Below are 24,722 nucleotides of genomic sequence, written 5' to 3' on the forward strand. Positions count from 1 at the left end.
AGAACTTATCTCAGCTGTGCCCCTGCTTTGCAAAAAGTCTGATTTTTAAACATATCTACCCAAGCCTTGCAAGAAAATACAGAACTTATCTCAGCTGTGCCCCTGCTTTGCAAAAAGTCTGATTTTTAAACATATCTACCCAAGCCTTGCAAGAAAATACAAAACTTATCTCAGCTGTGCCCCTGCTTTGCAAAAAGTCTGATTTTTAAACATATCTACCCAAGCCTTGCAAGAAAATACAGAACTTATCTCAGCTGTGCCCCTGCTTTGCAAAAAGTCTGATTTTTAAACATATCTACCCAAGCCTTGCAAGAAAATACAGAACTTATCTCAGCTGTGCCCCTGCTTTGCAAAAAGTCTGATTTTTAAACATATCTACCCAAGCCTTGCAAGAAAATACAGAACTTATCTCAGCTGTGCCCCTGCTTTGCAAAAAGTCTGATTTTTAAACATATCTACCCAAGCCTTGCAAGAAAATACAGAACTTATCTCAGCTGTGCCCCTGCTTTGCAAAAAGGTAGATCCTGCAAGATAGTTATATCATTATATTTAACCTACCCTGTTATTTTCTGATGTGTGTATTGTTATATGTATTGGCTATTTATTGTTTTGTTTTTATGATTTAAAATGCATATTTTATTACCATTATGTCTGACCATTATGTTAAAAGTTAGTTTAATCAGCTAAGGCCATGTATCTTTTTTGGACTTTAATGGTTTTATTCCCCTACATGAATACCTCTGTGTTATCTCTGTAATTTTAACTTTCCCTGTGTTTTTGCTTTTATGACCCTTAGCTCAAATGTTCATAGATATTCCCTCCCCATTCCTCTAAATGTTTGCAGCCCAATCTGACGCTAATTTATCTCTCTCCTTTAGTCTGATTTTTAAACATATCTACCCAAGCCTTGCAAGAAAATACAGAACTTATCTCAGCTGTGCCCCTGCTTTGCAAAAAGGTAGATCCTGCAAGATAGTTTCCCTCCCACCCTGCCCCTCACCCCACCCACCCCAGGCTCATTTCTTCCTTTATAGATAGTCTCCCACACTTATTTCATTCTCCTTAAATGACAGCTGCAACCACTGATCAGCACATACTTCCTTCTACTTAACCCTATAGAATAAATACCCTCTCTTCCTACATATAGCTATATATCACACATCAATAGTGTATATACTTTTCATTTTTATTTTTTATCTACACACCTCATACCACTAACATGAATCCAAATATATCCTTACTGTTATTCATGATAACCCTTTTCTCACTCCAATTTGGTTCACATAATAACCGCCATAAGCACACACCTCAAACTGGAAAACAAATTATCATACATCATGGCCTGCTCTGTTGCTGTAACTTATCTGCTGAGTGCTGGTGGAGGGTTATAAAAAATAACCCTCCTACCCCCACCTCACAATATTATAAAGTATCACATTCACTATATGGCCAATCAAAAATGATTTCCAAATTCCTATTCCTTATGTTACTTGCCCTTGCAAATGACGTAGAGTCTAACCCTGGTCCCCTAACAAATTCCATTCCTAGCCTTCCAGCTAAGAAAGGCCTCTCCTTTGTGCACTGTAATATCCGCAGCTTACTACCGAAAATTGATGCACTGCAAGCTTGGTGTTTACAATACAAACCCAAAATCATTGTGATCTCTGAATCGTGGCTAACCCGCAAAATACCTGACTCTGCCATTGCAATACATGGATATTCATGCCATAGAAATGATAGAGCAAAGAGAGGAGGTGGCATTGTAATTTATGTTGACAATTCCACAAAGTTCACCCCCTTACAAAAATCTAGCTCTCCTGCCACCTTTGATTTCCTTTCTGGCAAAATTGAGATCCCGTGCAGTAAATCAATCATTGTTGCAGGAATCTACCGCCCACCAAGCTCCCCTGTGCATTCCATTTCGGACATAGCACAGCTCCTTAGTGAATCCATAACTCAAAACCCAAAAAGTGAAATTTTGGTTTTTGGAGATTTTAACATCGATTGGCTGAATCCAAAAAATAACAGTTGTCGCTCGCTGTTTAAATCTTTGCATCTAACGCAATTAATCTCCTCCCCAACTCGCATAAACATCAAAAGCCATAATCATACCCTGCTCGACTGGATTCTCTCCACTTCTCCCGACCGAATCCAGGAGGCAGGTGTTCTCCCTAACAATTTCAGTGACCACTGCTTAGTGTACTGCGTGCGCAAAATAAAGGCAACTAAATCCTCTCCCAAGGTTACAATCACCAGGTCCTTCAAAAAATTTAATCTTCAATCATTTCTAAATGACATCAAGAACCTCCCCTGGCACAGATTAAACCTAATCCCAGATCTAGACTCTGCAGTTGAATTCTTTCAGTCTGAACTCCTACAAGTTTGGAATTTACATGCACCGCTGCGTAAGGTGAGAGTAAAAGGAGCACACTTGAATTGGATCACAGCTGACCTCATTCAAATGTACCAATTTCGGGATTCATTGTGGTCAAAGTTCAAGCATACTGGCTCTATGAATGATCACTGTGTATATAGAAAATGGCGAAATATATGTACTAAACAAACAAAATTGGCTAAGGCGCAATATTTCTGTGAAAATCTGAACAATAATATATGTAACCCTAGAAAGTTTTGGAAACTCATAAATAACTTACAAAATCCACCAATCCACTCCCAACCCTCTACTGTCAATGTGGATAACCAAAACCTGCAACTCCCCTTAGAAGTAGCAAATGCCTTTAACAATTATTTTGTAGGATGCTCCACCACCCTGATTGACAAACTAATAAGTGGCACGCATCCTGAAGCTACAAATGTGGATCAGGCCCCACTAAAACAGCAAAGACCCAATATAGAAAAGTTCAATTTTAGACCTGTACCCTTCAATGTCATTAAGAAACACCTCGATAATCTAAAAATGAAAAACCAGTCAGGACCTGATCAAATCCCAGCAATGCTGTTGAAGCTCAGTGCGCCGGCAATTGCTAAGCCTGTTGCAACCCTAATTAACGAATCCTTGGTGTCTGGATACATACCCAAACTCTGGAAAACTGCAAGAGTAGTGCCTATTCATAAAAGTGGGGAGTTAACCTTGGTTTCTAACTATCGTCCTATATCACTGCTCCCTGTATTGTCAAAAATCCTAGAAAAATGCGTCCATACGCAATTATGCGAGTATTACCAACTTTCTAACTATCTGACCCCTGATCAATCAGGTTTCAGACCGAATCACTCCACTACAACTGCCCTCCTAAAAGTTTGCAACGACATCCAAACTGCCATGGAACAAGGAGACCTAACTGGAGCTATTTTCCTTGATTTTGCAAAGGCTTTTGACACAGTGGACCATGACCTACTACTTCTCAAACTAAAAAACTCTGGTATTGCTGATCACCCGTTAACCTGGTTTAAATCATATGTATCGGATCGATCACAATATGTCTCTGTCTCTAACATTGACTCCCTCCCTCTCCCAGTCACGTGTGGTGTTCCCCAAGGTTCCATTCTCGGCCCCCTACTATTCACATTATTTATAAATGATTTGCCTAATGTCTGCAAATCCTCAACTGTACACATGTACGCAGACGACACGGTAATCTATGCAAACAAATCTGATCTGCTGCAGCTTGAAACAGTGCTCCAAGACCAGTTCACAGAGGTAGAAAAGTGGATCTCGAAAAACAAACTCTTCCTAAACACTGACAAAACGGTCACAATGATCTTTGGAATGGGACCTAAAATACATAAATTACAAAATTCCCATCTTCGCATCAAAACAAAATCCAATTGCACGCTGACCGCAGTCCACTCTTTTAAATACTTAGGTATGTTGTTAGACCCCAATCTATCTTTTGGACTCCACATAGAAAAAATTGCCTCTAAACTTTATCCAAAACTAGGTGCCCTGTACAGAAACAAATCTTGCCTCAGCCCTACAGTAAAGGAAAAGATTGTACAGCAAATGCTGATGCCTATCTTGGATTATGGGGACATAGTATATGCACCTGCTCCGCAAACTCACCTTAATAAACTAAATACGTTATATAACTCGCTCTGCCGCTTTGTGCTACAATGTAACTACAGGACCCACCATTGTGACATGCTAAAAAAACTAAACTGGCTGTCGCTAGAATCCAGACGCACCCTCCATCTTTCCTGCCTTGTCTTTAAGAGCCTTTCTGGGAAGCTCCCACCCTACCTGAGCAGAATGCTCTCCCCTGCTATTCCCACCTCTTATAACCTCCGATCCAATAACAGCACATTATTTAGCTTGCCTCAATACAAAAAAAAAGCAGCTCGATCCTCCTTTTCCTACAGAGCGCCACAATTATGGAATGACCTCCCTCACACTTTAAAAACTTCCCCAAGCCTAAAATCCTTTAAGAGATCCCTCTATACATATCTCAAAACAGAATGCTCCTGTCATGGATAAATATTTCATACCTGCTCTATGTTAAATGTTTGCATATAATGTGTATTTTTATTATTGTTTTTGTATTTTATTGTACCCTATTGTATCAATGCAATGTTTTGTGATCCCAGGACATACTTGAAAACGAGAGAAATCTCAATGTATCCTTCCTGGTAAAATATTTTATAAATAAATAAATAAATAAATAAATCTGGACACCTATATCTAACGATAGAGGAGAGTGATCTGAGAGTACTATGTCATGTATAGCTGTCTTGGTATCATCTCTAAGTAGGGAGTCCGAGACTAGAAAAAAAATCAATCCTTGAGAAGGATCTATATACCCTAGACTCACATGTATATAATTTGCTATCCGGGTGTTGGATTCGCCATATATCATGTAATTTTGCATTTTTACATATTTGAGAAAAGATCTTAGATTTCTGGGGAGCCGGGCGACTCTGTTTAGGTGAAAGTCTGTCTAGTATGGAATTTGGTGTAAGATTAAAATCGCCAGCTAATATTATATTTTGTTGTGCACAAAGACACAGTTTGGCGGTAATATTTTCCCAAAAGAGGTGGTCTATAGTATTAGGGCCATATATATTACATATTGCATAGTTGACTTTCGCCACTTCAATTGAGAGAATTATCCATCTATTATTTGCATCTATGCGAGATTCCCGTATATTATACTCAAATTTTTTATTAAATAGAAACGCAACGCCTCTTTTTCTTTTAGAACAATCTGAAGCCATAACTTTTTTTCAAATGTGTCTCTTGTAATAATACAATGTCTGGACGAAACTTCACTAAATATTTAATAATCTGTTTTCTTTTTTTTGGTGATGTTATTCCCCCTATGTTCCAAGAGATAATCTTAATTTTCTTCATCATAATCTATATATAGTCAACTACCAACATTAAAATGAAGGGTGAGGGAGAGAAAAAGGGGAGGGAGTGGAGAAAAACAAAAACAAAAAAAAAACACAGAAAGCTCAGTTCTCGTCTTAAAGGGACAGTAAACCTTAAAAATAATGTTATATAATTCTGAAGAATTATATAACATTATATTAGCCAAACTTTGTAAATCATAATATTCACTTTTTATTTTGTAAAAATACAGCTGTTTTACAGACCCGCTCTCTGTACTCTGCTGAGCGGGTCTGTTGTTTTTACTGAGCGCATCGGGCCAGCTGTATAGTCACAGCCCGGCCCGACCGCGCCAGTGCAGCTCGCTCCTGCTGTCAGACAGAGCGGGAGCGAGCTGCACTGTGTCTAGTGGCGCAGTCGGGCCGGGCTGTGAATATACATACTGTACTAAGCACACACCCCTAGCACAGCAACCTTCTGAAACAGCATGTAGACAATAATAACCTACTTAAAAAGGAGATAACAAAGGCCAAGAGCTTATAATACACTTAAAGTATTTTCAGTTCAATTGCTTGTATTCCTACAATTAAAGAGCACAATTGGTTTTATTTCACCAATCTTGTAATCCAACTTTTACCTTTACATAACCTTTATTAATAGGTGACAGCTCCTTTGTAGGCCCTTGTACTTATATCACACCAGGTAAATTCAACAAATCTTATGCTTCACAGCCACTTATGTTAAATATCAAAGATCCTAACATTACTACCCAGAACTAAACATCGGTAATCTCAGATCACATAGGTGAATAATATCGGAGAAACAGGCAGTACAACATTAATTATAGCATGATCATAGTTATGGCAGAAACTGTTGGTTTCTAGAGTCCACTCTTGGGCATCTACCATCCGATATAGAGGCCCTCCAGCTGTAACTTGGCAAATCCGTATTAGAGTACCATATAGAGAAGAGAGGGACTGGAGTTCACAGTACCTTGGGATACCACAGTTTTAAACAGAGTCAATTCCCCTCACAGCCAAAACCATATATCATAATAAAATAGGTATACTTGCAATACCAATGGCAAATTTCTTGGTTCCTTGCCGTCACATACGATTTCTCTCAACTTACTCTATGTTATGAGTAGTAGAAGTGCAGGGTAACTAAACCAACCGTAAGATAGATAACGGTGCTTCAACTCCGGTGGCAGCAGGGTAACAGAACCAACCGTAAGATAGATAAAGGTGCTTCAACTCCGGTGGCAGCGATGATCAAATAGCCCAGCATATCCCAGAAAAGTTAGGCCATAACAGCTCTTCTGTCGGTAGTGGGCAGTTGTTTAGCTTCCTTGTGCTAACCGGCAGCACTCAGCATCTCAGCTTCTCAGCTCTTGATACCAGGTTGACTTCTGGCGTCCTTTGCTCCAGCCACTGCAAACTTCCTGCGGGCTGCTCTCCATCGGCAATCGGGAACTATGCTCCTCCTTGCTTTACCCGTCTGGCTCAAGTATCCAAGCCACCTAACTTGTTCCGGTTTTCCGAGCCGTATGCACCTAGCAGCAGATGCAGTCGCCCTAGGAAGGTAGGAGACCTTCAGCAACGGGCAATTCGGCTTGGGAAGTTTTTTCTACGAGCTACTCCAGCACCCGCGCTCACCATCCACGAGTACTGCTCACTTTTTTTTTTTTTTTAACTAAACCTCAGGCACCCCTCTACACCTTGTGTTACTCGTTTTTTCTCCATTTTTCTTCGGTCGAATGACTGGGGGTTGTGGGAAGGGAAGTGATACTTAACATTTTTGACTGTGTTGCTCTTTGCCTCCTCCTGCTGGCTAGGAGTGATATTCCCAACAGTAAGTGATGAAGCTGTGGACTCACCATATCCGGAAATAAATAAATTTATCAGGTAAGCATACATTTTTATTTTTCTTTCATGATTCAGATACAATGTATTTCCATTATTAAATTTGCTTCATTCTCTTGGTATGCTTTCTTGAATGATTACATAAAAGAAATTAGAATAGGAAATACAAACACACATGAAAAGGTGGTATTTTCGAAATGTAGCAAAATATACTACTAGAGTATTATGCATATAAAGACAAAAAAAATCATATTCTTTAAAATTATTTGTAAACGCCTACACAGAAATTCGTCTGTGGGATGTCAATTTGAACTTTAAATAAAAATGCCATCTTACTCTTGAATATAAATATATTTAGTGTTGTTACGACAAAGTTCTATTGATATACCTCTGAAATCTTTACCTCAATTTAAGATGAATGTGACTAGTTTTTTCAGTGAATATATTTTATTATGCTTTTTTTTTTTTTGCTGTAGGTTTTCACACTCTGCACCTTGTCTTGGGCGTTCGGTGCCTGCCTTTAGCAAACTTACTTCACTTTATAGACTCGGGTGTGCTACAACTGTCAGAGACGTTTGTTGTCAAACTTCTAAAAGGTAAAGTCTGTCTCTTTTTTAAGAAGTGTTCTTCATAGGGCGTTATTTGGAGAGGAAGAAATCTGTAATTATTTGAGAGGATAAAATTAATATATATATTTTATAATGTATTGAAAAACAGTTATTTTATTTTTAAGACCCTGTACATAACTGATTCTTTAGGGTTTTTTGGCCAGTAGCCACTAGTGGCAAGACCGCGCTATTACAACCTCCCTCCTGCTAGTATCCGGTTTATAGCGCAGTCTTGTCGCTTAGGGTGGGAGCCGCGCTATCAAAAACTCAAACCCCATTGAAAGACCAGGATACGTCGCTTGTTATTAAGGGGTTAATAGCTTAGTGTTGTGGAGGTTATAACTTCAGTGTTATATGGACATCTGGTTGTACAGACCTGATAGCAGATGTCTTGTGGAATAGGACAAGGCCATAAAGTTACACCATGTATCTCAATCAGCAGTCCACACCACAGTAGCAGGTACCCACCCAGAAAACAAAATCAGTAGTACGTTTGTAGCAGTCTACCAACTTACAAGCCCTCATAAATATGCCAGTAGTAGGCTACATGCCCATAAATCCCATCTACATATTGATAGCCAGCTGCCCAAGCACTTTAGTTAAACCAACATGTCTAAAGTGTGTTAACCTCTCATCAGCTCAACCAACCTCTCCATAACTGTCTAATATCCCAACACCTGCCGCTCCACCAGGATGTTCATATCTAATTGTCTGTATACACCTCAGCAATTACTAACCCAAACTTGTATGATAACTACCATAAAACTGCCGTAGACAACTGGTATATGACAGGGTAATCGCCAAACCTCTATCCAACAGTTGTTATAGCAAGATAGTCAGCTAGTAAACGCTATAGTTACATTTAACTCAAGCAGGTGACTTGAAGTATTTTCATAGAGGGTAAACATTCCAAAATCTCCACCCACATAGCAGGCATCCATCCTTCCCCTGTCTACACTATGTCTGTTTGTCTATCACAGACAACTTGCTCTCCATGCACTTAGGGATAGTAAACACCTTGTGATTTTCCTTCTTAATATAAGGAGAGTCCACGGCATCACCAGGCTTAAATACCCCATCCCCCAGTCATTCTGCTTTTCGTCACAGGAGGATGGCAGAGAAGTGTTAGAAGATTTGGAGTAGTTCATTAGGAGGGGTATCTGCCCTTCGATATGGGACTGGAGTTTTAAGTAGTCTTGTCAGCCTCTCAGAATCTGGAGATGCAGGAAGAGTCTTTCTGCAAACCCATCCAGACTGCCTGCTAACAACTCCTAAGCAATCCGTGTTGACGAGTTTCACTGCCTGCTTGTTTTCTCACTCAAGTCCATGTCAGGAGCGATGGTACAAGACTGTCACACTTGAGAGGCTGTGTTTGTTTCACAGCATGGATTCTGGTAAGATCATTTACATGTTTTTCCATATGTTAAAAATGCTAGAAGACAGGGTCACAGTGTGGCTCCTTTTATCTTAATAGAATCATGGGTTAATATCTCCTGAGAGGTATTATTGAACACTGGGGATTAATGAAATGTGATGCTTTAATTTTATGCTTCTTTATGTGTGAGATTTTTTGGGCTCATAGGCTGTTTATGTGACTGGAACGCACAGGTTTTTACTTTCACTTGGAGTGCTTCACAACTTGTAGCTTGGCGCGCTTTTTCTCATAGCAGGGGCAGTCCTGCCTTGCGCACCATGTGACCGGGAGTGGTCTCGCTTTCATTTCCTCTTTCCTGAATGAGCTGGCTGTCGGAGAAGATGCTATTTCTCTGTATTGTCTGGGTCTAGGAGGGGGTGAGTGCCCTAGCTATTGAGAGTATAAAGGTGCAGTTTTTGAGAAATAAAGATTGTTTGTTTATTTTCTGTGTCCTGCTGTTATTAGCTTAAGCTATGGAGGATTCTGATATATTAGAGGGTACTCCCTCTGTTCCAAATAGTAATACCTGTTTATATTGTCAGGCGGCTTTGGTATGCCCGCTCTCTGTTATGTTCCACATGCCTTGACAACGTTATTCGGTCAAAGAAGATTAAACCTTTTAGTACCACTGAACCGTCTACCTCTGAGGACTCGCCCGTCCCGTGTGATGCATACCCAACATTCATCTCCTTCTACACACGCAGCTTCCCGTAGCACGCCTAATCCTCCCTCTGGAGGGGGCCCTTTACCGCCAGATTTTACTGCGCAGTTACAAACTGTAGTGTCTTCTGCCCTCAGTGCTTTACCTCACCCTGCTAAACGCAAGCGAAAGGTTAAACATAGATATCCTGCCCCAGGTCATCATGTAATTGATTGGAATTTACTGGTCTGTCTCAGTTATCCGAGGATGAGTTGCACTCTGAGGCTTCAGAGAATGAACTTTCTGGGACGGAGTCTGCTGCCTCTAAGCCTCCTGCTGTGGAGGAAACAGCCTTTAGATTTAAGTATGAACACTTACGTTTTCTTCTAAAGAAAGTCTTGTCTATATTAGAGGTTCCAGAGGCCAAGCTGCCTGATGAACCTTTGATTCCTAAATTAGACAGAGTTTACGAGGACAGGGTTAGTGCCTTTTAACCTTTCTTGTGCCTGTAAAGATAGAGAACATTATTAAGAACAAATGGGACAGAATTGGATCTTTCTTTTCCCCTTCGTCTTCCTTTAAAAAATGATTCCCGGTCCCGGACTCTCAATTGGAGTTGTGGGGTTCCATCCCTAAGGTGGATGGCGCTATCTCCACGCTTGCCAAACGCACTACTATCCTGCTTGAGGATAGCTCGTCGTTCAGAGAGCCGATGGATAAAAAGATGGAAACGCTTCTAAGAAAAATGTTTCAACATAAGGGATATTTGTTTCAACTGGCAGTGGCTGTTGCCGCGGTTGCTGGAGCAGCTACATACTGGTGCGACTCCTTATCGGATTTAATAGAGGTGGAGGGTCCCCTTGACGTTATCCAGGAAAGAATTAAGGCCTTGAGAATTGCTAATTCTTCTATTTGTGATGCAAACATGCAGATTATTCCCCTAAATGCTAAGGCTTCTGGCTTTACGGTTCAGTCCTGGTCTGCGGATATGACTTCTAAGTCCAGACTTCTTTCTCTCCCCTTTAAGGGAAAGATTTTATTTGGTCCAGGCAAGGACTCTATTATCTCCACAGTTACAGGGGGCAAGGGTGCCTTCCTACCGCAAGATAAAAATATCAAGTCTAATGGACAAGTTTCTAATTTTCATTCCTTTCGTTCTGATAAATCTCAACGACAGCAGTCCTCAGCTAAGCCCGAGCAAGCCAAGAGTACTTGGAAGCCGGTTCAGTCCTGGAATAAGTCCAAGCAGAGTAAGAAGCCCACCGAGACTAAATCAGCATGAAGGGGAGGCCCCCGATACAGCTCTGGATCGTGTAGGTGGCAGACTGTCACTCTTTTCAGATGCTTAGTTCAGGGACGTGCAGGATCCATGGGTCCTGGAGGTCATAGCTCAGGGATACAAGATAGGTTTTAAGTCTCATCTACCCAAGGGCAGATTTCTTCTCTCAATCCTGTCTTCCAGACCAGAAAAGAGGGAAGACTTTCTGGGGTGCGTGCAGGATCTGTCCCGGTACCTATCGCAGAAAGAGGTTTGTGATACTATTCAAACCTTTTTATGGTCCCAAAGAAGGAAGGAACATTCCGCCCAATTCTGGCTCTAAAGTGCCTAAACAATTTTCTAAATGTCCCCTCGTTCAAAATGGAGACGATTAAGTCCATCCTTCCGTTAGTTCAGATAGGACTGTTCATGACCACTATAGATCTGAAGGATGCTTACCTTCACGTTCCAATCAACAAGGACCACTTCCAATTCCTAAGGTTTGCGTTCCTGGACCAGCACTTCCAGTTCATTGCACTTCCATTTGGTCTAGCTACTGCTTCAAGAATTTTTACGAAGGTTCTAGGGGCTCTTCTAGTCATTGCCAGAACCCGGGTTATAGCAGTAGCTCCCTACTTGGACGATATTCTGGTACAAGCACCATCTTTTCGTCTAGCGGAAGACCATTCAGAATCTCTTCTTCGATCTCATGGATGGAAGATAAAACTAGAAAAGAGTTTTTATACCAAGCACCAGGGTTGAATTCCTGGGTACTATAATAGACTCCATATCCATGAGGATATTTCTAAAAGACCAAAGACGTTGCAAGCTAGCTTCAGCATATCTTGCCCTCCGGACCTCCTTAAGGTCCTCTGTGGCTCAGTGTATGGAGGTGATTGGTCTCATGGTGTCCAGCATGGACATCATTCCCTTTGCCAAGTTCTGTCTCTGACTGTTGCAACTGTGCATGCTGAGGCAGTGGAACGCTGATCATTCGGATCAGAGATATTTCTCTGGACAACTGGTTGAACGAACAATGCAAATCTATCAGTATGGGGAGCTGTTTGGGGTGCCAAGAAGGCCCAGGGCCTGTGGACTCAAAAGGAACGTGGCTGCGAAGGATGTGGTTTGCGGATCTGGTAGGGATGTTGTCATCTCCTCTGTGGAAGTTACCTTGTCGCAGGGATCTGCTGGAACAAGGTCCTTTTTGTTCATCAAAATCTAGATTCTCTAAGGCTGACTGCATGGAGATTGAACGCTTGGTCCCAGCCAAGAGAGGTTTTTCTGAGAGAGTTATTGATGCTCTCATTCAAGCTCATAAACCGGTTACTCGTCTCATCTATCATAAGGTGTGGAGAACCTACTTATTCTGGTGTGAAGAGCTTGGATTTTCCTGGTGTAAAGTTAAGGTTGCCAGAATCCTATCGTTTCTTCAGGATGGACTGGAGAAGGGACTTTCTGCCAGTTCCCTGCGGGGACAGATTTCATCCCTGTCTGTTTTACTGCACAAGAGGCTCGCAGAGCTTCCAAATGTACAGTCATTTGTTAAGGCTCTGACTAGGATCAGACCTGTGTTAAGATCTAATTATCCTCCTTAGAGTCTAAATCTTGTTCTTAAGGTTTTGCAATGGGCTCCGTTTGAGCCTATGCATCAAGTTGACATTAAATTGTTGTCCTGGAAGGTTCTTTTTCTATTGGCTATTCTGATAAGGCCGTCCTACGTACTAAGTTAGGTTTTCTTCCTAAGGTCGTGTCAGACCACAACATCAATCAAGAGATTGTGGTTCCTTCCTTGTGTCCCAATCCTTCATCGAAGGAACGTTTGCTTCATAATTTGGGCGTGGTTCACGCCTTGAAGTTCTATCTTTAGGCTACTAAGGATTTCAGACAAACTTCTTCCTTGTTTGTCTATTCCGGGAAGCGTAAGGGTCAAAAGGTCTCTTCGACTTCCTTATCTTTTGGTTAAGGAGTGTTGTCAGCTTAGCTTATGAGACAGCGGGACATAAACCTCCTCAGAGGATTGCGGCTCATTCTACTAGAGCAGTGGCTTCCTCTTGGACCTTTAAGAACGAGGCCTCTATGGATCAGATTTTTAAGGCGGCTAGCTGGTCCTCCTTATATACTTTTTCAAAATTTTACAAGTTTGATGTTTTTGCTTCGGCTGAAGCTGCTTTCTGGATAAAGTTTTTGCAGGCTGTGGTGCCCTCAGATTAGGGTCCACCTCTCTTTTTGTCCCTCCCGTTATCATTCAGTGTCTTCTAAAGCTTGGGTATAGTTTTCCCAACAGTAAGGAATGATGCCGTGGACTCTCCTTATTTTAAGAAGGAAAACATAAATTATGCTTAATAATTTCGTTTCCTTCTGTATAAGGAGAGTCGGCGGCCCTCTAAATTATGTTTTTCTTCTGGCACCATTTATACCCTGATATTTCTCCTACTGTTTCTTGTTCCCTCGGCAGAATGACGGGGAGATGCGGGAAGTGGGAGAGGTATTTAAGTTTTTGGCTGGGGTGTTTTTGCCTTCTGGTGGCCAGGTTCAGTATTTCCCAACAGTAAGGAATGATGCTGTGGACTCTCCTTATAAAGAAGGAAATTAAATAATCTGGTAAGCATAATTTATGTTTTTATATAAAATGTTATGTGCAATAAAAATATTTTACATTATGTTATTATTTATTTTGCCCCTTTTCATGTAATTTAGCTCTGAAAATTGAACAATTTCTAATTCTCTGAACTTAAAGGGAGATGAAACCCAATATTTTTTTTTCATGTTTCAGATAGAGCACGCCGTTTTAAACAGCTTTTTATTTTACTTCTATTATCTAATTTGCTTTTGTTTTTTTGGTATCCTTTGTTGAAAAGCATACCTAGGTAGGCTCAGGAGCAGCAATGCACTATGAGGAGCTCCGTGCTGGTTGGTGGCTGCACATATATGGCTGTGGTCATTGGCTCATTCTGTGTTCAGCTAGCACACAGAGGAGCATTGCTGCTCCTTCAACAAAGAATACCATGAGAATTAACTAAATTTGATAATAGAAGTCAATTGGAAAGTTGCTTAAAATTGTAAGCTCTATCTGAATCATGAACGAAAAAAATGTGGGTTTCATGTCCCCTTTAAAATGAACCTTGATGTCTCAAGGCTAACCCTGCTGCATATTATTACCTAATTGTCTTTAGCCAACAACACTTTTAAAACAAGGTACTTAATAACATTAGGATCATAGCTAACCTTACTCTCTGCAGACTAAAGACCAGATTGAATCCTCCAAATAAGCCAAGTTGTGGGTGTAGTTTGGCTATTGAAATACAATTGCAGAAAGAAGGATGTAAATTTTGTTTTAAAAGCATTGAAGGGACATAAAACCACAAAATTTTCTTTCATAAGTCAGAAAGAGCATACAATGCTATACAACTGTTTACTTCTAGATTCAGGAGTGTGCATGTGTCTGAATCATTATATTGCAGCAGTTTTGCAACAATGTTATTCATTAGCAAGAGCACTAAAGGGCAACACTACTTGCTGTTATTTAGTGCCACAGACTGTACCTTTAACCAGTCGCGTCACTAGGGTTGGTGTCACCCGGTGCGGTAACTTATGGTGTCACCCCCCCTCCCCCCAGAAAGCAGACACACAAACACAAAAACACAGGCGCACACATACAAACACTCAGACACGCACAAAAACACTCAGGCACACACACAAACACTTAGACACACACACAAACACTTAGGCACACACACACAAACACTCAGACACATACACAAAAGCACTCAGATACACACACACAAAACACTCAGGCACACACAAAGAAACACTCAGACACACACACAATAGCACTCAGACACACACACACACACACAAAATATGTAAACTGCATTAATTAAAAAACTCATACCTAGAGTTGCTTCCTGGCTCAGCAGAGCATCAAATGAAAGATAAACAGAGCACTCTAAAAATAAATCACTAAAGAAAAGGTTTAGGCGAGCAAACTATGAAAATTCTGCTCTCTGACTCTGTTCCAAGTCTGTCAGTGCACAGCCCCGGGCCGCGTGTCTACTGCTTCTTATGGCCAAGCACCTCTGCTCTCTGCCCACCCCCAGTCCCCCGTCCACCCTCCCCTCCTACCTCTTCATTGTGCACTTAGTGTACCGTAACCGTACCGGTCTGGTGGGCATCATACGTGGCTCCTTCACTTTAGAGACAGTGTCAGACAGTCATGCGGTCAGGTGCCAGGCATCCCCCTCATGATTTCCCAGTTCCCGTTTAGAGAGACAGCACAACAGTGAGTGACTCCACTGCTCCACACGTCACTGAGCAGTGAGCACAGATAGGCAGGCAGGTTTAGGCTAGCAGCGCAACTTTGCAAGCCCCACGGCACGCCCACAACATTCATAGTGAAATTGGGCAGAGGAGGAGCAAAGTACAAACAAGCAAAAGCAGCCGGAAAAACTATTTGTGGAAATTGCAGCGCTGGCTCAAGGGGCAAAAAAATGAAGTGTCTACAACTTCCCCAGTCCCACTAATGTTCACAAATGCTGGCCCCTCTAATAAACATATCTATGCATCTCTACATTGTATTTCTTTGGGTGACTCCCTGGAGGGTGTCACCCAGGTACGGCCCGCACCCCCCTAGTGACGCCACTGCCTTTAACTGGCTTACTCAATCTATTCTTTCATAACTGTAGACTTTTAGTAGCTGGTTTCTTTCACTGTAGATATTTTGATCAGACAAAATAGATTGTAAAGATGTGTAAATGATCTTTAATTTCTTCTAGAACTGGATGACAGTGAGAACAATGAAAAACTTAAGTGCAGTATAATCTTAAGGCTTCCGGAGGTAGGTGAAGAAACATTGTTTACATTTTAAATGATTTGATTGTGTTTGGTATCACAAAGAATATATATTTTTTAAGAAAATTATTTTTGTTATTCTCCCAAAATCATATTTAGTAAATTTCCCAGAAGTCTTAGGAACTCTTCCCCTTCCCTTTTCATATATCCTACTGTTTAAGTTCTATTTCTGTATGGAGTATTACGTTAAAAGGGCCATAATAGTTTAAAAAAAAAAAAAAAGCGTGTAATTTTAGGACTATTGACACTGCTCTACTGTGTTTTGCATTCATCCAGCCAGCAGAGGGGCAGGAAAAGGGAATCTAGTGGAGCAAATGCCCCTCCTAGAATTTTGCTTCCTATATTTAAAGAGACATGAAACCCAAAATGTTTCTTTCATGATTCAGATAGAACATACAATTTTAACAAATTTACAATTTGTCTATTATCAAATTTGCTTTATTCTCTTGGTATCCTTTGTTGAATTATCAGCAATGCGCTACTTGGTACTGAAATTATGATGTTCAGAGCATTTTCATTTATTTTATTTGTGGTTTTTTTCCTGAATATGCATACTAGTTCAAGATATTGTAAAAAAAATAGTTATAGTTTTATATATTTTTTTAAATTTTCACCCACTTTACACAAAACAAATAAATAGGGATAAACATATAATCATACAATATTAGAGCTACTTTAAAACCACACCAAAATTATTCCACTAAACAAAGCTTTACACCACTTATGCTTGTGTTACTAGTAAAAGTATGTGAGACTGGTCAAAAATTAAATAAATGCGTTAAATCACATTTTTTGTGTGTTACTGGCAAATGGTTTGTTTCCGGCAACTGAGAGCGTAAATCACTTATAATTCTGTTATATAAAATTGCAGGCATCTGCTACAAAATACGTTTAAGGGCAATATATTAATCTGGCTGAAGTTGTATATCATTACAGTATTTCATTATTCTATTATGGCTGAATCTATTGTGGTATTATACTTTGTATTATTATTGTGTTACTATTGGTAATTCTATTCTTTATGTAAACTGCATTTGTTCTTATTTTTTTATACAGCATTTGTACATGGTAGATAATAAACCATATCTTTTTGTTTGGTTTCTTTTTAAGTAGTATATACATTTGCATTGATACTGTAAATATTATTATTGTCTATTGCTATGTGAGTAACGGGGAATAAAGAGGATTTTCTGTTTCTTTTTTTCTGTTCTGACATAAGAGGGTCTTGCTACAATCATTATTTTTTACATATGTTTTTTTGTTTCTCACTTGAATTTCCTATTTGCTTTATTTATTTATTTTCTTCAGACACACTCTTATTTGCCTTTTTTTATTATATATAAATTCTCTAGCTTTACTATCTTAATGATTATGCAAAGAAAAATCTTTGTAGATGATCAGTTTATATAGCCCATCTGGGATTGTTTTCCTTCTTAATATGAGGAGAGTCCACTGCTTCATTCTTTGTGGGAAATACAGAACCTGGCCACCAGGAGGAGGCAAAAACACCCCAGCCAAAGGCTTAAATACAGGGTCACAGTTTGACTCCTTTTATCTGTATGGAATAAAAGCTTAATATCTCCGGAAGGGGATTATTAAACAGGGGGGATTTACACATAATTGCTTTATTGTGTTTTATGCTGCGACATGTGTGAGATGAGGCTCAGGCAGATGTTGGAACGTTCAGGTTTCACTATCATTTTGGATAGCTGTGCGGTCTGTTAGATTTGGCGCGCTTCTTTCAGGAGCAGGGGCGTTCCTGCATGGCACACCACGTGACCGGGTGTGGTCACTCTGATTTCCTCTACCTGACCGTGCAGTTTACAGGAGACAAAGCAGTTTCTCTGTGGAGCCTGGGTCATAGGAGGTGGTGAGTGCCTGAGCCATTGGTTGTATAAAGGTGCCATTTTTTTTTTCTATAGTCCATCTTAAAAGCGCAAGCTATGGAGGACTCTAATACGTTAGAGGGTACTCCCTCTTTACCTAAATCTAATACCTGTTTTTATTGTGAGGAGGCTATGGTATACCTGCCTGCTCAATTATGTTCCACATGCCTTGATAAAGTACTTATATCTAAGAAAACCAAGATCTTTAGTACCACTGAGCCGTCCATCTCTGAGGGGCCTCCGTCCCGTGAGGTGCGTTCCCTGCAGTTATCTTCTATTACACATGAAGCTTCCCATTGCACTGCTAATCCTCCTTCAGGAGGGGCCCTCTTACCGCCAGACTTTACTGAACAGCTGCAAACGGCAGTATCTGTGGCCTTCAGTGCTTCACCTTGCCCTGCTAAGCGCAAGCGAAAGGTCAAATATTGCTATCCTTCCCAGGGGTCATCTACCAGCTTGTTGGATTTATCAGATACAAGATTATCCGCTGATGAGGACGCCTCTGATACTTCAGAGGATGCTCTTTCTGGGTCAGAATCTGCTGTCACTAAACTGTCTAAAGGAACCAGACATTAGATTTAGGATTAAACGCTTACACTTTCTGTTAAAGGAAGTTTTAGCTACTTTAGAGGTTCCAGAGCCTAAATTACCTGAGGAACCTTCTATTTCTAAACTTGATAATGTTTATGAGGACATGGTGGTGCCACAGACTTTCCAGGTTCCCATAAAGATGGGGAATATTATTAAGAATGAATGGGAGAGACGTGGGTCTTCTTTTTCCCTTTCTTCTTTTAAGAAATTGTTCCTGGTTCCGGACTCTCAATTGGAGTTGTGGGGTTCCGTCCTCAACGTGGATGGAGCCACGCTTGCTAAGCGCACTACTATCCTGCTTGAGGATAGTTTGTCATTTAAAGAGCCCATGGATAAGAAGCTAGAAACTCTGTTAAGAAGGATGTTTCAGCACACGGGGTATTTGTTTCAACCGGCAGCGGTGGTTGCTGCGGTGGCTGGAGCCGCTATCTATTGGTGCGACTCTCTATCGGAGATGATCGAGGTGGAAGGTCCCCTTGACGAGATCCAGGAAAGAATTAAGGCCTTGAGGGTAGCTAATTCTTTTATATGTGATGCAAATATGCAGATTATTCGCCTGAATGCCAAGACATCAGGTTTTTCTGTTCTAGCTAGTAGGTCACTCTGGCTGAATTCTTGGTCTGCGGACATGACTTAAAAGTCTAGATTACTTTCTCTTCCATTTAAGGGGAAGATTCTTTTTGGTCTAGGCCTGGACTCAATCATATCCATGGTCACTGGGGGCCAAGGTGCCTTTCTACCACAGGATAAGAAGAATAAACCTAAAGGACAGGGTCCTAATTTTCGTTCAGATCAATCCTAATGCCAGCAGCCCTCCGCGAGGCATGAACAGTCCAAGGGAACTTGGAAACCATCTCATTCGTGGAATAAATCCAAGCAGAACAAAAAGCCAGCCAAAGCAAAATCAGCATGAAGGGGCGGCCCCCGATCCTTTACTGGATCGTGTTGGGGGCAGACTATCTCTCTTTGTGGAGGCTTGGCTTGGGGGTATGCAAGACCTTTGGGTTCTGGAGGTCATCGCTCAGGGATACAGGAAATGTTTCAAATCTCATCCACCCAGGAGCAGATTCCTCTTATCAAACCTGTCTTCAAGACCAGAAAAACGAGAAGCTTTTCTAGGATACGTGAGGGATCTCTCCTCCCTGGGAGTAATTGTACCGGTACCTCTAGCAGAGAGAGGTTTGGGGTACTACTCAAACCTTTTTGTGGTCCCAAAGAAGGAGGATACGTTTCACTAGATTATGGACCTAAAGTGCTTAAACAAGTTCCTGTCGGTCCCATCGTTCAAGATGGAGATAAGGTCCATTCTGCCTTTTGTTCAAGAGGGCCAGTTCATGACTACGATAGACTTGAAGGACGCTTACCTTCATGTTCCAATACACAAGGATCACTTCAAGTTCCTAAGATTCGCAATTCTGGACCATCACTTCCAGTTTGTTGCAATTCCATTTGGTCTAGCTACTGCCCCAAGAGTCTTTACAAAGTTTCTGGGGGCTTTACTCGCGGTGGAGAGAACCAGCGGTATAGCAGTAGCGCCATACTTGGACGACATCCTGGTTCAGGCTCCATCCTGTCGGCTGGCAGAGGACCATTCAAGAGCTCTTCTACTTCTTCTTCAATCTCAAGGATGGAAGTTAAACTTAGTAAAGAGTTCTCTGGTTCCCAGTACCAGGGTGGAATTCCTGGGTACGATAATAGATTCCATATCCATGAGGATATTTCTTACAGACCAGAGACATTGCAAAATTACTTTCAATTGTCTTGCCCTACAGACCTCCTTAAGGCCCTCTGTGGCCCAGTGTATGGAGGTAATTGGGCTCATGGTATCCAGCATAGACATCATTCCATTCGCCAGATTCCATCTCGGGCCTCTCCAGCTGTGCATGCTGAGTAAGTGGAACGGTGACCACTTGCATCTGTCACTACAGATTGCTATGGACAACCGGTCGAGAGAATCGCTCTCTTGGTGGCTCTGTCCAGATCACCTGTCCCAAGGGACATCGTTTTTGAGACCATCCTGGGAGATTGTGACTAAGGATGCAAGTCTATCAGGATGGGGAGCTGTTTAAGGTGCCAGAAAGGCACAGGGTTTGTGGACTCGAGAGGCATCTCTACTTCCGAACAACGTTTTGGAGCTTCGAGCAATCTTCAATGCTCTGAAGGCTTGGCCTCTTCTGGGTTCATCCTGGTTTATCAGATTCCAATCAGACAACATAACCTCGGTGGCTTACATCAACCAGCAGGGGGGAACAAGGAGCTCCCTAGCAATGAGGGAAGTATCTTGGATTCTGCAATGGATGGAGGCCCACAACTGCTCGCTGTCAGCGATCCACATTCTGGGTGTAGACAACTGGGAAGCGGATTTCCTCAGCAGACAATCCTTTCACCTGGGGCAATGGTCTCTCCATCCCGAGGTGTTTGCAGAGATTTGCAACAGATGGGGGACGCCGGAGATAGATCTCATGGTGCCCTGGCTCAATACCAAGCTACCCAGATACGGGTTGCGGTCCAGGGATCCTCAGGCAGAGCTGATAGATGCATTAGCAGTGCCTTGGAGGTTCAGTCTAGTTTACATTTTTCCACCACTACCACTTTTCCCTCGTGTAGTGGCCTGCATCAAGCAGGAGCAAGTTTCGACAATTCTAATTGCTCCATCGTGGCCACGAAGGATGTGGTTCGCGGACATCGTGGGGATGTCTTCATCTCCTCCATGTAGGTTACTTTGTCGCAGGGATCTGCTGGAACAGGGTCCTTTTGTTCATCAAAATCTAGATTCTCTGAGGCTGACTGCGTGGAGATTGAACGCTTAGTCCAAGCAAAGAGAGGTTTTTCTGAGAGAGTGATTGATACTCTCATTTAAGCTCGAAAGCTGGTCACTCGTCGCATCTATCATAAGATGTGGATGACCTACTTATTCTGGTGTGAAGAGCACAGATTCCCCTGGCAGAAGGTCAAGGTTTCCAGGATTCTTTCCTTTCTTCCTAAAGGGACAGATTTTGGCTCTATCTGTGTTATTGCACAAGAGGCTTGCTGAGCTTACTGATGTTCAGTCTTTTGTTCAGGCTCTGTCTAGAATCAGGCCTGTGTTTAGACCTACTGCTCCTCCTTGGAGTTTAAATCTAGTTCTTAAAGTTTTGCAGAGGGCTCCGTTTGAGCCTATGCATTTGGTTGACATTAAATTGTTGTCTTTCTACTGGCTATTGCTGCGGCGCGCAGAGTCTCTGAGATGGCGGCCTTGCAATGTGAGCCTCTTTACCTAGTTTTTCATGCTGATAAGGCTGTTCTTCGTACTGGGTTGGGTTTTCTTCCTAAGGTCGTTTCTGATAGTAACATCAATCAGGAGATTGTGGCTCCTTTTGTGTCCTAATCTTCCTCCTTCGAAGTAACGGTTACTTCATAATTTGGATGTGGTTCAGGCTTTAAAATTCTATCTTCAAGCTACGAAGGATTTTAGACAGACTTCTTCCTCTTTTGTTGTCAATTCTGGGAAGCATAGACGGCAGAAGGCTTCTTCCACTTCCTTATCTTTTTGGTTGAGGAGTATTATTAGCTTAGCATATGAGTCAGCGGGTCATAAGCCTCCTCAGACGGTTACGCCTCATTCAACTAGAGCTGTGGCTTCATCTTGAGCCTTCAAGAATGAGACCTCTATGGAGCAGATTTGTAGGGCGGCTACCTGGTCCTCCTTACATACCTTTTCAAAATTTTACAAATTTGACGTTTCTGCTTCGGCCAAAGCAGCTTTTGGGAGAAAGGTTTTGAAGGTTGTGGTGCCCTCAGAATAGGGTCCGTCTCTCTTTTATCCTCCCATTTTCATTCATTGTCCTCTAGAACTTGGGTATATGTTTCCCACAAGTAAGGAATGAAACCGTGGACTCTCCTCAGATTAAGAAGGATAACATAAATTATGCTTACCAGATAAATTCATTTCCGTCTGTATGAGGAGAGTCCATGGCCCCCACCCGTTTTTCTCCGTTGGGCGGACCTACATTTTTGTTTATTCTTCTGGCACCCTTTATACCCTGATATTTCTCCTACTGTTCCTTGTTCCCTTGGCAGAATGACTGGGATATGAGAAAAAGTGGAGGAGTTATTTAAGTCTTTGGCTGGGGTGCCTCTGCCTCCTCCTGGTGGCCAGGTTCTGTATTTCCCACAAGTAAGGAATGAAGCCGTGGACTCTCCTCATACAGATGGAAAGGAAATTATCTGGTAAGCATAATTTCTTTTTGTAAAAATGTTTAGTTTTGCTTATTTTTTAATAACATTGTGCTGATTTTCAGACTCATAACCAAGCCCCAAAGTTTTAGATGTATTCTACAGATTGAAACTTGTTCCTGTTTGTATAATCTGTCTTTCATATGCAGTGGAGGGGGGGAGTGTCTGCTCTTCATGTTTTCCCAGTCCCTTTCACTGCATGTCCCAGCCTAACCTCTTCAACAGTGCTAAACTGATAGCTTCGAAGTTTTTTTTAAAAGGCTTTAGATCAGTATCTGTGCATTTTATTCTTTATAGTAGTGTCTATTACATGCAGTTAGTGAATATCAACGAAAGATGAGGAGGAGAGTTAAAGGGTATATACCAATTTTCATGTTTTTTTTATTTTATTTTGCATTCCACTACAGTAAGTAGTTGTCTTGCTGTGTGTGTCTAATAAATACAATCAGTGTTCTCCACAGAAAATTTTGCCAGTCAGATGACATTATAAAGTAGCCGGGTTAGAGCAGTGTAATACTTTTAAATATTATAACCTTTTCTGCTATCCTAAGCACAAATTAATTGCATAATTTAACGTAAATGTATTTAATGATAATTTGAGCAATAAACATTAAAAAAATATTTAATTCACAAAAATAAATACATGAATATTCTTATTATAGCTGTAGAAATTTAGCAAATATCTACTCTATCAGCCTCAATGTTAACACTGTAAAAATACATATAAAAAGAAGTTGACACTGTACACAGTTTTAAAAAATATTCTCAGATGTTATCTATGAAACAGCCATTTTGTTTTAGCCTAGTTGTGAAAGGTTCTAGTCTAATTTTATTAAAAATTGTATATATTTTTTATTTAAAAAATATGTGTAGTTGAAGTCTTATGTTTGTGAAATTGACATTTTAAAAACTTTGTTTAAATTTATTTTTTTTTAATTAAAAAATAGAAACACAACTGAGGAAATTTCACACACAGTGAATCCAGGAAGTGGGAAAGGGGGACATTTGGATATAACTGCCCATTTTAAATTCCATTTATATTCCTGATTATTTTTTTTTTAAGCAGACAGTTCTTGAGAGACAGCATTTACAGATATTTTTTTAAATATACATTTTAATATATATTTGACCATTTTGCAACTATCTGCATGATTATGAAATGAAAATAAATAAATTACAAAATTAAGTAGGTTAAAGAATAATACATGCCTATACAATCTAAATGCCAATTTAAAACAATTTACAACATATATTTATTAATTTTCAACTATATTAGTAGACTTTATTGGTAGGGCAGGCTTTGCCCAAATATGGTTACTATATTTTAAACAACATTGTTGGCTCCCATGATATCCAATTTGGCAGTATGTATGCTGCCTAAACAAGGTATTAATATTTGTAATATTTTGCTTTTGTCCTTAAGTTGGCATGCACCCTTACACACTTAAGTTTTTCAGCATTAAGTACTTCCCAGTACATTCTTTACTATGACTCTCTAAAAAGCATTCACTGTTTGGCACAGTTTTGTGGACTTTCTTCAGGAAGTTGTCTTCCTTTTATCTATTCTATTTCCTGCACTTAAGAATCTAACGTCATGGCTTTAAATTGTCCTTAATAATAATCATAGACCACACCAGGCAGGTTCACTGTCCGGATTTAGTGTTTATATTCAGAATTCTGATTGTATGACTGGTTCAAGGATAATGCATACAGGGCGTTTTTTTGTTGTTTTCCAGCGCACCACAAATTGAAATGGTTAGGTGATTTTCCTTCTTTAAAGGGACACTAAACGCAATTTTTTTCTTTCATGATTCAGATAACACATGCAATTTTAAGCAACTTTCTAATTTACTCCTATTATCAATTTTTCGTCGTTTTCTTGCTATCTTCATTTAAAAAGCAGGAATGAGATGCATAGGAGCCGGCTCATTTTTGGTTGAGAACCTGGGTTATGCTTGCTTATTGGTGGGTAAATGTCAGCCTCCAATAAGCAAGCACTATCCATGGTGCTGAACCTAAAATGGGCTGGCTGCTAAGATTTACATTCATGATTTTCAAATAAAGATAGCAAGAGAACGAAGAAAAATGAATAATAGGAGTAAATTAGAAAGCT

At 40.7% G+C, this 24,722-nt stretch overlaps 1 protein-coding gene across 1 annotated transcript in view; it reads left to right on the forward strand.

Moving 5' to 3' along the window:
- The window catches only part of GSAP (gamma-secretase activating protein), a 422,579-nt gene that overhangs the window by 352,541 nt on the left and 45,316 nt on the right, over positions 1-24,722 (forward strand). Inside the window, exons 19-20 of the mRNA XM_053719170.1 lie at positions 7,623-7,742; positions 15,842-15,903. Of these exons, the coding sequence (XP_053575145.1) occupies positions 7,623-7,742; positions 15,842-15,903 (182 nt within the window). The remainder of the gene's footprint in view (positions 1-7,622; positions 7,743-15,841; positions 15,904-24,722) is intronic.

The sequence above is a fragment of the Bombina bombina genome, chromosome 6 (assembly GCF_027579735.1).
Source record: "Bombina bombina isolate aBomBom1 chromosome 6, aBomBom1.pri, whole genome shotgun sequence".
NCBI lineage: Eukaryota > Metazoa > Chordata > Amphibia > Anura > Bombinatoridae > Bombina > Bombina bombina.